The 14,449-nt window shown below is 37.8% G+C and overlaps 1 protein-coding gene across 1 annotated transcript in view; it reads left to right on the forward strand.

The window, feature by feature from the left end:
- The window catches only part of spata17 (spermatogenesis associated 17), a 375,661-nt gene that overhangs the window by 33,977 nt on the left and 327,235 nt on the right, over nucleotides 1-14,449 (forward strand). The window contains exons 5-6 of the mRNA XM_078557087.1: nucleotides 2,366-2,469; nucleotides 6,655-6,778. Coding sequence (XP_078413213.1) covers nucleotides 2,366-2,469; nucleotides 6,655-6,778 — 228 coding nt within the window. The remainder of the gene's footprint in view (nucleotides 1-2,365; nucleotides 2,470-6,654; nucleotides 6,779-14,449) is intronic.

Raw genomic sequence — 14,449 nt, forward strand, 5'->3', positions numbered from 1 at the left:
TAAAGGTGCTGAGAGCACATAGATAGAATGATGGAACTCTGTGGTGCCTGCCCGCCACATTCGGGCAGAAATGACAAGCATCATCGAGGTGCAGGCATTAGTAATGTGTTTGGGAAGTGAGGCCGGACCATTACTTTGGTCTGAAGGCTGCACAAAGTACAAGGACGAGGCTCTGGACTGAGAAACCTGCCTTTATCTTGTGCAGAAAGGTTTCACATCTGAGTGACAAGAACACTGCTCATCAGAACAAGGAGCCATAGCAGGGAGACATTCTTGGGAGTTTATTGACAATAAACACCCCTCTCTCATACACACTGTTGAAGGCCAATTATGGCATCAGCTATGGAGTTGAGCTCACACAGAGGTGCAGGACCAATGTCCTGGACCAAAGTCTCCATAGCAGCTGCGATCCTACCAGTGTTGACCTCCGTGCATTGGCATGCCGGCGCCATTACCTCAGAGTGAAGGTGGACGGACTCCTCCATCATGCCTTGCAATCCGAGGAGTGCAACCGATATCCCTACCTGATGTTCCCGAGCTTGGCTTTGCAAGGACTGTGGCAGGCCTGAGTCCAGAGTCTGACTCAGACTCAGCAAATTTCTGGCCTCCAGCAGTGCTCCGAGTGCTGGACACCAAGGAAGTCCCTGCCGCTGCACGCTGTGGATCAGACAATGCGATGCGCTCATCAGATTCTGATCTCGAGGCTATTCGAAAGCTAGGTCACACCGAAGTGTGTGTCTCTGCGCTAGTGGAGGGAGTGGGTGAGTGCTGTGACGGGACTTCAAGGAAGGTGCTTCCAGATTCCTCTTCAGAGGTTTCCTCAGGGCTTGATTGGAGGCCCTGGGTCATGGACTCTGGCTGTTTCCCAGATGTGCCTGCGGAAGCAAGGGGAGATAATTAGTGCATGGCATTGGCCTGTGAAACAGAACACATCACTCACAGCATGGTTGTCTGATGGATGTTGCACTGCTGGACCATCACTTGGTAGAGCACCGCCGACCTCACCGTCAGGACAGGACAGGACTGATCCAGATCGTCGCAGCCAGCTGGATGGCTCTGTTTTCAAAGTCCATGAGGATCTTGATTTCAGGCATTCCTCCACCGTGCTGCAGTCTCTCCCTGATGTTGTGTTCCAACTTGCCCTGCATAAATAGAGCTGGAGAAAGTGTAAGCAGGATACCTGCCAGGTTAGATGATGTGTACCTGGCATGTGTAGGTGGTGAGTGGTCCCATGGATGGCATGAAGACAATGATGGCTAGTGTGAGAGAGTGAATGGTGATGTCCCTTGAACCGGCAGTGAGTGAGGGCCCTGTGGATGTGTGATGGGTTTGAGAGTGAGAGCTGGGAGTGGTGAGAAGAGTGACTTACCCTGATGGAACGGAGTAGATCATTGATCCTCCTGCAGCAGTGAGTGGCTGCCCTCTTTTAAAGGGTGTTGGTGCTGACCACTGCTGCCACCGCCTCCCAAGCCTGGTTGGTCGTGCTGCTGCCCATCCTGTGGCCAGAGCAGGGGCAGAGGACATCCCGGTGGGTCTCCACAGCATCCAAAAGGGCTGGAAACACTAAGATGTGTGCACATGACTGGACTTTAAATATGGCGCCTGGCGTGATGAAGCGGCAAGGTGACAGCGGGCAGGCGAATGATAGTCTGTTCGCCATGGAAACAGCGTGCTTCCTGGGAATGTATAAATAATGTGGCGGGTTTGGGACGATACGGCATGCTGGCGGGTGAAACGTCGTTTTACCCACCCACTACCGCATTTAGTGCAAACCTGGGACTATTCTGCCCTATATCTTTAAGAATATTCTTAAAGTTCAACGTTTGAATCACCTTTCCAACTCGTGCTATACTTTGGCAATTACTCCTTTATTTCTTTTATCTATTCTTTTTATTTTCCGACTTTGTACCTTGGGATGTTTTCTCATTAAAAATGCAATGCAAATACAAGTAGCTATTGTTTTGTTAATGTTATGGAATGTGATGACATTTAAGAAGCTAACTCCGGACTAAAACTTGAGCAAAAAATGGTCAACTCTTGTCATGGGTTTGCCCCGTGACTTATTGCAAATTGCTACTACACTGTGCTAGCAGTGGGAGCTTGGTGTATTCTCTTTGGGAGGAAGGGGCAGAAAGAAGTCAGAGTGGTCACATGGAATTATAGAAGTCTGTGGTCGATTATTCCAGGTTGCAAATGCTGCATGGCATGGGAAGTCTGTAGAAAGGGAAAAAAAACTTTAAAAAATTTTATGGATATTAATATGGTATGAAACCTGCTGCTGTGTTGAAAGCCACAAACTGAACTTGTATGTTAATTCTTTAAGCACATAGGGCAATAACTCACACATTCTTAATTACATTGCCAGATCCAGAAAAGTTGGCGTGGATATTATGTTCGAAAGTACATCCATAATTACTATGACATGCAAAAGTATTTCAAAGGTCTCAGCATGAAAAATCAGATTGTGAGGTAAGCTTTTGCATTTAAAAATTTAATCCCATGGTCATGATTTATTTTTCATCTGTGCTTGTTTAGAGATTTACGTAACGACTAAAGATCTGAAGTATGCAAAGTAATATGAGAATTGAAAATGGATACATTTTACAAAAGGTTATAACCATAGAAGATTTGAAATGATAATGTGTAAATGTCAAAAGATGTATGATTAATGAGACATTCACAACAAGGTTTTGGTACAGTTTGGCTTCTGGTTGTTTTGTCTATTTTTTAGTTTCTAGTCCCATCTTAGAATCACTGCTGATGCCACTACCAAGATACAATGCCCACCTTCCCATTGAATTAGTGATTATTTGCACCAAAGGGTGTGATACTGAGTCACATAACCAGAAAATTTCCAGAACCAGTCCTTGATCAGTGCTGAATTAGCATATCTTAACCATGGAAGTATTGAAGACACTTGAGGCTAGACAGGGAGAAAGAAAATTATCTGGGGTTTCTACTTGTGCATGGTCATTCTGTGTGGATGCTGGAGGGGAACTGTTATGTATGTTGCATTGTATGTTGACACTCATTGTCTGAGATTAAAACAAATAATGTTCTCTTAACTAAGATACCAGAGGTCTGCTCACACCTGCACATATTCCAACTTACGTCAGTAGCCCAGAATTTGCTGAAAAGTTATGGTGTAATTACACGCACTTATTTTTTCAGATAAAATAGGTGTTTGACTATTTTATGCCAGTTTTACACGGAAACATCATTACTCATAAATTTCCTCGATCATTTGCACACTTCCAAGATATGTCTGCTAAACTTCTTGGCCACCTATTTAAATAACTCTGCCGTCTTTGCAAAACACAGGCTTACACAAGTTTCCTGGATTTATGAAAATAATGTTCTAATGTTCTACACCCAAAAACGTAGGTGCAGTACAGCCTCATGTCACCTGATTTCAACATAACTGAGTTTTCCAGAGTTCAACAGCAATTTTCTTGGTTAATTATGGTACCAGTTTTACTAAATGTTGTCGGTCTCAAGTGTAGCAAAATCTTTTGGACCCACCCCGTCCAATGTATTTAGACGGACCAAATAGCTGGAATGGCCTTGCCAATGGGCAAATCCCTGTTCTGCATAATATTGGAAGTGGAACAACTGAGATGAGAGGTTCTGAGAATGAGTCATCATGGCAGCAGAGCGCAGCCCACTCACTGTTGACCCTATTGGAAATGTTGCAGTTGTGCCTGTTTTATGTTGTTTTTCATTTGGAAATACACAATGAGATCTGCAGGAAGTTTAGGCATGCATTCCAGCGGGCAAGACTGGTGCAGAAACTATCATAAATTTTGATATAATCTCTGCATAAATGTAATCCAGGAAATTCCTCAACAGTCCCAGATTTGATGGCAGAAAACTGGGTAAAATTCCTTGATGACATTCACAAAGCTTACAAGAAAAGCATTTTGTTTGTGTGGCATATGTCTAATTAAAGAGAGAATACATTTTTTATAAATTTAATATACTTTGAAGTAGTGTTAAATTATGCGACATTTATGGCATCACACAATGTAAGATGAAATGGGCTGTATAATGGATGCGGAACAAGTTACCTTGGTGGATGACTGCACGTAGTGCTGTTTAGAAGACTATCACATTAGCGATAAACCGTGAAATTTAACAGACAATATAGTACAATTTTCAGTAACATTCTGTTGGGAGAAGGAAACCACTAATTTTCAGTGTGAGCTGTTTATATCAACGACACTTACCTGAACATTGTATTACCCTCTATGTACAGTACTTAATATGTCTTCAAATTAAGACTTGTGTTGCTACAGTGATAAATTGATCTGATTAATTTAAAGGCTGAGTATGCAATTGGTAAGCTTGTACACTTCTAACCTCCAGCTAGATGTGCAAAAAATAGACCCATGTTTGGATCAAACAAATGATATCATGAAATTAAAAATTAGCTGCCCTGTTGCTGAGTCATGACATTAATAAAACATTATTAGCTTGAAGCTCAAAAGCTACTGTTATTTATTGCCAAAGTCAAAGCAAACATTTTATTCATGTGCACAATCTTGAAATACTCTTTCTTTTAAATTGCTCCTGATTTATTCTGGAGGGGACCTGACTTGAGAATACTAAAAGTAACATAGTAATTGCATCATACAAGACTGTTGCTCTTAGTCAATTCCACGGATGGAAATATTGCAGTGTCCATCTTCTGATCATTCAACTTTCCTGCAAAATTACTTAATGAAGTTAGGAGACCCAAGTTCACTATCATAATTTTGTAATGCAGTTTTGCACAATATACAATTTATCACTTGTCAAGCAGACAGTTTTAGTTTATATATTTAATAAGGGCATCCTTTAGTATGGGTAATTAGGACTGAACAGTTTGCATATTTACTAAATGCAGAATGTCATTGCCACCACGGCCTATTGCCTACATGAATTATTTCTCTATCTGTGTTAAACAGCTGTGCAATTATTACTGCCATAATCAGATAATTTCCCCTATGTAAGTTTTCTCTTGTGAGGCAATTAATTTAACCCTCTAAAGTTAAACAGAATCTTTACATAAACACATATTTGTGTGTGATTGGGGATGGACGACTCTAGTACAAATTTAAATGTGAGTTAAGTTGCATATTTTTATAGATACAATTTAGAAACCAAAGATTTATTTGCATATATTTACCTAAACAAACAAAATTGCTTGTTTAAAAATCTGATATTTAGTGTTGAGATCTTTAAAATTGTTTTAAAATTGAGTATTTATTTTGAAAGATTAAATATTTAATAAATTACAGCTTATTTACAAAATTCCAGTTTAATTAAATTTGATTAGAATATTTTAGTAATGCTATTTTAATTAAATTAAAATGTGCTGTATGATATACCTCGAACCATTTTTAAGCAATGAAAATTGGCATTTAAATCTTTTGAGGGCAACTGTGCAGAATATTTAAATCTAAATATTAGATTAAACATTACAAAAGTATTATATTTTTCTAATATATATTAAGAGCAAGCTGCACTGCATAAATTATCTATATCTTTTTATGTCCATTTTTGATGATATTTATCAGAATTAAAATTTTCTGGCAGTTTAAAACAATCTTTTGTGCTTTTGAACAACTTGCAATATTTTATTTAATTTGAGTGGGAATTTATAATAATTTTGCATTAAATGTAAATTAAATGAATATGTTTTGTTGGATAGATATAACGTCAAATATTTTCACAGCAGAACTGAAGGGCACACAGAACATATGTAATTAAAATTGTAAACTTAGTTAAAATTGTGTTTCACACACAGGGATAAAACATTTAATTACGAGAATTTGATAAAATCATAATGGGTATTATGTAATCTGTTTACTTGACAAAGTGTTCTATTAAATATCCTCAGATCAATCTGCTGTTCTTTTGTTTAATTTTATGTTTTGGCATGTGAGAAAGGTTTTGTTTTCTTGTCCCTCTTGATATTGACAGCGATGACGAATCCTTTCTTGGCTAAAGTATAATCCATTTTTTTTCTTGTATTTCATTTACGTGCATATTATTTTAGTATAATTAATACAGTTTTCTGTGATGGATTAACTATTAAGAAATGTTTTCTTTAAGGATACAGAGGTGACTAATGTTACAAACACCTTAGATCTAGCATTGGACAGATCGAATGAGGTTTGTTGGGCACCACACAATGCAAGAGACACAGAGATTCTTTCATTGAAAATAAATTTGTTTGGCAAATCTACTTAGCAGTTAATAATGGGTTTGAGATGTAGGTCAGGAAAGGTCATGTTTCCAGGATGCAGTACAGTAGAAAAGGTGTGAGTACAACTTTTTGATCTCTAAGGCCTGAAAAACTATACAGAAACATAATAGGCTATTATTTAATTTATTTCATAATAATAAATAATTTCAGAAGCAGGATTGTAAAATTGGGTCATGCTGCTGTAGGTAATTCATCTATTGTGCAGTTTAGCCTAATGTTGATTAAAAAATGCACCTCTGAAAAAGCAGAGCAATGTGATTTTTAAATGTCAATATATTCACTGTTCTAACCTTGAATAAAATAATGTGCTTAGGGGTAATTGAAAAGTATTGAAACTGAAGGAGTTGCTTATAAATTTTGCTTTGTTCAGTTGATGTGCATCATAAATCTCTGCTTAACTGTAGGAAAGAACTGGAGGAGTATGAAGAGACAAAGAAGAAGGAACGGGAAAAGAAAGCTGTAGAAAAGGAAGAGAGGAGAAAACATTACCAAGCTCGAAAGATGCATTACCTCCTCAGCACTGAGCAGGTCTGTGTACCTGTCCTGACAGCTTGCATAGTCGCCTGGGTCCCTGCCTGACAGAGATAAACTATCAGGCTGAATGGGACATGACTTGCTGAAATGATATCACAAAGACAATACTTCGAGTTCAATTTAGCGCTTTTCTATTGTGGAGTGCAAGCACCATGACTACTAGGTGACAGCATCTTCATACAGGCAGCATCAGCATTGTTGGCAGAAAGAGCCCAAGTCAGCAGTTTGATCTGCTGGCAGATAACACAACAGGAAGGGCATAACCTCAGCCTAACAACTCATTTTGACTGCCTCGTTTTGTGTTGTAGTATTGTCAAGCACTAGCCAACAGGCTGTTAAACTAAGATGGTAAAGCATTTTTTTAATTGTCTTATCTTTTTTGCAACTGTTTGAGCAGGGTAGAGTTCCGAAGCGTAGGTTAATTGCAACTGACAGACTTGTTTTATGAAGGCTGCTTTAGGTTCATAAAGCAGCCGCTTTTCAAAATCGATGTGTCTAGAAATGTCTGGAAGAATTTTTTGATGAGTTGCTGCAAGAAAACAAAGCAGCCTCTGTTTACATAGTATGTTTAGCAGAATGGGTAAAAAATAAACTAGTAAAAGGGCTGCAGGACCATTTTTTGTTGCCTACCTGCTGTTCAGTTGATGCAGCACTTTGTCCTATACATATTGTAAAGAAGTCAATTAAGTTGACGTGGATAGGAAGCTGAGGTTATATTTCAAATTACAATTGCACATTACAAAAGTATACAATGTGATTTTCTAATTTCATATTTTAATGTATGATGCACCAGTAATAGAAGTACAGCCATATTAGACTGTCTGTAATTATATGTTTGGGTTCCATAGAGAAACAGTAATCTTGCAAGGGCTGAGATATAAATTAGGTAATTTATATGGTTTGCTCATTCATGAATGAGTCCTAACAAATATGTGTTGTTTCAGACATTGGTGGACTAGAGAATGTTATGGTCAGAAAAGAACTACAGATATGCAGTTTTTGCCCACTGACTCCACCAGCATTATTGCGGAGCTTAAAAAAAGTAACATTTTTACTAGAGTATCAAGGACCTGTTTTTATTTACTTTTTGGTGCAACTATCTTTTATAGAGGTCTTTACATGTGTAATATCCTTAAAACTCATAACTTACACAGTGTAGGTTCTGGAAAGATATTCCACAATTGTCAGTTTATACATGGGTTTCAAAGCCGTCACTTTTTTTTTAAACAGACGCACTATTTTCAAAGAAAAAACTAGGAAGCAAGTCAGCATGGTATGTAAATGAATAAATAGTATGGTAAATTTAAAAACCTCAAAGAAGCTGAAATACTGGCAAGGGAAAGCATCAAATGTACTAAGTAGTAACATGAATAGGTCACATACAGAGAATTGCATTCAATTTGGAAAAATTTATGAAATGCATATATATTTTGTAAGGATTGACCAAAGCTCAATTTTTTTTCTCAGTAATTTCTAATCATGTTTTTGTTCAAAATTTTTGCAATTTTCAACCAAGACACAAAAATAAATGAAGTCATGTTGATTTCACTTATTCTGTCCTCAGTAACTCCTGCACAAATGTACACATTTTTAAAAACAAATGTGTTTTGCCAAGTCACCCAGTCATTGGGAGACAATCACTACTGACACCTGGGTGAAGGAAGATCATGTCCAAGGGCTATAGCTTTCAGATCAAAGAGTCTCTCCCAAGATCCCAATGCATTGTGTCATTAGTTATTTTATAAGGAGGAGCCCCTCAAGGGTGATTATATATCTAGACCGATGAAACTTTGGTTATGGTTTCACGGAGGTGTTTTGAGGTCAGGAGAGAAACGGATTTTACTCTCAGTGCTTGTGCCCAAAAGGACAAACTTCAGACCCATTCTTCAATATCAAAATGTTGAACAAACTCCTTGAACAAAGTTCAAAGTGGTCATCCTACTAATGGCTCTGGTTTTTCTGAGAAACTTAATAGCATTGCGTTAGACTTAACAAAAATGAACTACTTCCACACAGCCATTAGGGATGTCAAAGGAAGTTTTTTCTTCAAACAAAATATGACTAGTACAAAGTTTTGGCCATTAACATAGCCCCTCTAACCAAGCCTGCAAATACCAAAAGATGGTGACTTCAACAACCATTTGCTTTTATGTAGCACCTTCAATGTAGTAAGGTGTTCCAAGGCACTTCACAGGTGCATAATTGGACAAAACAATTTACATCAAGCCAAAGAATGGAAATATTAGGACCAGTGCTCTGAAACTTGGCCAAAGAGGTAGATTTTAAGAAGCATCTAAAAGGCGGAAAGGACCAGAGATGTTTAGAGTGAATTTTAGAAGTTAGGGTCTAGACTGCTGAAGGCACAGCCGTCAATAGTGGTGCAAAGGAAGTCAGGAATACATGAGACACGAAAATTGGAAGAATGCAGGGTTTGGACACCAGGATGAGAATTCTTAATCAAGGAGTTGGTGGACTGGGAGTCACAGGAACACAGGTGTGATGGGTCATGCACCAATATCTTGTGTTAGTGCACTTCAATCTCATGGAGGAAAGAAGTTGCATTCATATCCCCAGGACATCCCAAAGGGCTTTTCAGCCAATGAACTAATAACGGTGGCCAATGATATTTTTTCATTCTGATCCAGGTACTATAGAATGTTGATAATGTAATGATGTGAAAACAAAAAGACCAGAAATAGATTTAATTATAATCGACCACGAGCATGAACTTTTCTGATCGGTCTACCTAAAATCAATGTAAATGGTGGCCATGTGGTTTGGGATGTTTACAGCAGCATTTTGGCAATGTTTCTATTATTTTAATTGGTAATGCCTCCCTTACTTAGATGATAAATTGATACAAGAAATTTAGATACTATTTCAATTCACCTCCCATTTAGCTTGAAACTGGGAGCAGTTTTGACAGTACTGCAATACTTCACTTTCCAGTCCCAAGCAGGTCAATGGTTGCCTTCTGATTCACAAGTAGTTTATCCTCTGTCTGATTCCGTGGCTACTATTATGACATAAATTGGCCTTGACTAGACAGGTAAGTAAATTTCATGCTCAGGTAGCTGATCCACTTGCCCAATATGGCATAAAGGAAGGCAATACTTCACCTTCATCCAAAGGTGCTGTGATTTTTTTTTTTCTTCTCTCTGCCTCATGGTCACAGGTCTCCAATCTACTCAACTTTCCATTGATTTAAGAGGAATGCTTCCTCCATCATGAGGGATATTATTACAAAGAAAGGGATATTAAAGATAAACATTCATAATGGACCATTCTTTAATGCACCATCCTCAGCACAGTTTTGAAAATATGGTTGGTAGTTTGTACAAGTCCTTTGGTGCCAGCTTATAGAGATGAACCCATAACTGGATCACATTGTTCTGTATAGGCAATAGTGAACAGCATTTAATTCCACTGTAAAAGCTGGTATCCACAGAATCTGGGGAGTATAATTTCACTTAATGAATAAGGAATACATTTAAAAGTGCTACAGGAAGATATTTTTCTTGAAGTTACACTTAAATGAGATTTTCAAATATCTACTTCCAGCTTTATTTGTATTAAGATTTTACTTGCATATAAACCGATTAGTTTTTTTTTAAAAAATGAGAAAAGCTTCCCCTAAGAACATGGTGAGTAACTGCACCATATAGAACGTTAATTTCTAATTTAGACAAGGAAAGATCCAGTTATATGTCTGCAGTGTGTTGAATTAGCCAGTTCCAGCAAGGATAATTGGCTTCAGTGTTCTTAAGAAAAGTCAACCATAGTTCATGCTATTGTTCACTTCCAGCAGAAATCACTGGATAGTGAGCATGTGTGGGTGCTAAGTGAGAACTGGCTGGGCTTGGTTGTGATAGCCTGCAAAATCAAATTATTGTATTTTTGCACTGTTCCTGTGGAAAATTGTGTGGTGGGTTGAAAGGATTCACAAACTGATTAACAGTCTAAAGTTTAATAGGGTGATCAGTCTTGTATGATTAGGGTTTTTGTTTTAGTAGACTGTTGCAAACTACACAATGCATGGGAGAGGTTGAGCACCCACACACTGGACATGAGCATCCTGCTGCATGCCAACCCTGATTTCAGCACTGGAGCTCTTGTATACTTGCCAAAACTTTGTGGTGCAAGTTTAAACCCCTGTGTCTTCTGGCTCAGAAGTGGGGAAAAATGAAGTAGTCTGCTAACATTCAGTGAATTGCTTGTATGAAAAAGGACCATTTCCATTAGGCACTGTGGGGCCCTTGCAGATCATGCAACTATGCATATGAACCTCTTTGGGAAGAGGAGGGATAAAGGAAACATACTGAAGAAAGGACATCTCACTATGAATTTCATAATCATATTTAATTACATTTGATTTCTGGAGTAAATTGCCAGGAAAGCTAGTAGAAATGTGATTGTTACTGTGCTGTTCTCGTTCTCCTCTGATTTTAATGTTATTATTGGAAATAATAGTACTCTATACAAATAAACCGTTATGCCTCCTATCTTTAATGAACCAGTCATTTTCAACTGTATGGCCAGAGTGTCAGATTGATTGTTGAAATCAGCATGCCTTGTTCAACAATTGATTTTGGATCCTAGTTCACTCATTGGAAACAGGCTTGCTCTTCACAAGCAGCATGTTTTATCTTGTGCCATTTCTTGTACATATCTTCTGACTTTGAATTATAAATTCCTAAATGGGTCTTCATTAGTGTTCTGTCAATTGCCAGGCTTGAACTCATTGTGAATATAGTTGGAGGATATTTTCACAAATTTGAGACTTTTTTTGGGGAGGGAGGAAAATAAGCTCTTAAGATAAAATGTGAAAGAGGAAAAGCAATTGATTTGCAAAGAAAAACATTAATGCAGTTTGCATACATCAAAAATACTTCTATAGTTTTATAACTGAAAAATACATTAATCTCCAACACAGCCAGAGATAATTGCAACTATTTTAAAAATAATTGTACTACATGTATATTAATAAGCCAGGATGCCATTATACAAAAAAAAGTAACATCAGTTGTAGAACATTCCAAAAAACAAAATGTCGTAAATGGGTTTATTGTACTTCTGTAATTTGTTTTGCAGAATTCCGCTAATGACACTATAAAAATGAGCCTGATTATGTGGTAATGGGACTTTCAGACAAGGAAGATTCTAAGTTTTGGCTATACTTTGTGCTGAATTAACTCATTTTTTGATCTGAGGCAGCGGAGAGAATGTTTGGAGGAGAACACACTAGAGTTGGTAGGAAGGTAAATGTTAGGGAATTCCGTCCTGTTGACAATCCAGTAACCACTGCTGGAAAATGCAGGGCCAAACTAAACTCTGATACAGCCCAGTCATGGCAGTAATGTTGACACTCACTTGAAATGGGGAATTATTGATTACATTTAAGATCAGAGGAAAGACAAACGGGGGAAAAAAGTCATTTAATTATGCATTTGAGAGAATTTTCAACCTTTGTTGAAAGACCGGTCTGTCTACCAAAGTAAAGCAGAAAGTGCTGGAAAACCTCAGCATCTCTGGCAGCACCTGTGGAGAGAAACAGAGTTAACGTTTTGAGCCCGAAGAGGAGTCATATTGGACTCGAAACGTTAACCCTGTTTCTCTCTCCACAAATGCTGCCAGACCTGCTGAGTTTTTCCAGCACTTTGTTTTATTTCAGATCTCCAGCGTCCACTATATTTTACTTTTATTTAACTGTGTACTAAAGTGTTTCTTTAAGTTTAAAAAAAACCTCTGTCCCTATCTTCAGTTTGTTATTACACACTGAAGTGGATTTCTAGTTCATTAATTCAGCTATATTGAAGTAAAATTTCATGTACTTTGACAGTGCTTTCGTACCTTACCCAAGTAGATGATTTCACATTTACAGTAAGCTTAGTGTGTGTCAACAGGGTATTCAGTCATATCACAGTTGAACTTTATGTACTTAACTGATGTCTGTACTTTCCAGCAGATGCTCAAATGTGAACATCAAAGGTGGCCAAGTTCAGGAATCAGTATCTCACAGTATTCCAATGTAAAGAAATTTTCAATGGAATAATTTATGGACTGTCAGTTTGAGCCTTTGGAAGAGGATCAGAGTGAAAGTGTAAAGATTATAGGTGAAGACTTGGGAAAAGTGAGTAGTTTCAAGCACCTAGGGTCAGTGTTGGCAGAAGATGGAATTATAGAAATGGACACGAAGCAATAGCTTCACTCTGGAGTAATTGCAAGAAGTGCAGTAGAGTGTTATGTGATAGAAAAAAAAGGCGGAAACTGAAAGAAAGAATCTACAAGGCAGTTGTGAGAGTGGCTTTGTTATAGAGTGCAGAAATGTGGGCAGCATCAAGAAGAGAGGAACAATGACTGGATACTAATGAACTGCAGATGCTGAGATGAATGTGTGGAGTAATGAGAAAGGACAACATCAGGAACCAGTACCTTAGGGGGTGAGTGAAGATTGTTGGCGCATTGAAGAAAGTAGCTGAGAAGAGGTTGAAATGGTACAATCATCTGTTGCGAAGAAAGAGTGGAAACGTGGTGAGGTGAGTGATGGAAATGGGACTGCCAGGAAGAAGAAGAAGAAGAGGAAGGCTTAAGACCACATAGAAAGATGCTGTGGTGAGAGACTTAAAGGCAGCGGGGCTGGATGAGGAATGAGTGACCGAATGGAGAAGATGGGGAAGGGTGATCAACCAACAATGTAGCGACCCCAAGTAAAATGGGAGAAGCCAAAAGAAGATCATCCTGCAAATCCTGAAAGATGGTCATAGCAATATATATTTGTAATGCTAAAAGCTGTAACCACATCAATTTAGGAAAATAATTAGGTTTGCATTCTGAAAATGATAAATCTTCAAATGTAATTTCCCTGTAACATAGTAGCAAGAATATCTTTTTAATAAAGGTGTGATACTTCAAAGTGTTTCTTGTTTAAGGCCTACAGTTATGTCTAGTTCAAGGCTTCATTACCAGCATAAAATTCCATTCTCCAAGTCCTGACTATACTTTCACAATCCAGTTCTTGCTACCACAACATAAATGATCAAATCTTCATACGTTTTGATATAGGCCATGTTAAACTATTTGAAGCTTCTAAAATTATCTGTTGCAGTACTTGGCAAGAGCTTTCCTTTTATCATCCGGTTTGCAGGCTGGAATTTTAGGTCTGATTGACACTTGTGTGTCATCCACAATTATGATCAGTTTTGTTGATCTTTTTTGGCCAGGTTCCTAACAATAGTGAATTTATAGGCAATGTTGGCATTAGATATAAGGTAATGGCTTTTTGAGAATTCAATAAAGTTCAGATCTTATTAACAGCTCAAATCCTTAGTAATTTGAATGTTTACATTCACTTTTACCAGCTGATTTCAGTTTTGTAAAATCCTCAGTTCACCCTATTAAAATGAACAGAAAATCAATATTGACAGTGACGGATGGCAGAAGGCTGGAGTACGAGATGCCTAAGCTCTTTATAGTTTCAGTTCTGTATTTATTGTGGTCATTTGATTGCATTCTCTAAGGTAGCATCCAATAAGTATTCCCCAATAGATTTGTGTATGTGTCTGTAATTTTGTATGAAGATTCAATAAAAATGTTAATGTTTCCTTATTTATATCTGAATTTTCCAAGTTGAGGTGTAAACTAATCTATTTAATTTGAATGTCTTGG

This window comes from Cetorhinus maximus, chromosome 14 (genome assembly GCF_964194155.1).
Source record: "Cetorhinus maximus chromosome 14, sCetMax3.hap1.1, whole genome shotgun sequence".
NCBI classification, from domain to species: Eukaryota; Metazoa; Chordata; class Chondrichthyes; order Lamniformes; family Cetorhinidae; genus Cetorhinus; species Cetorhinus maximus.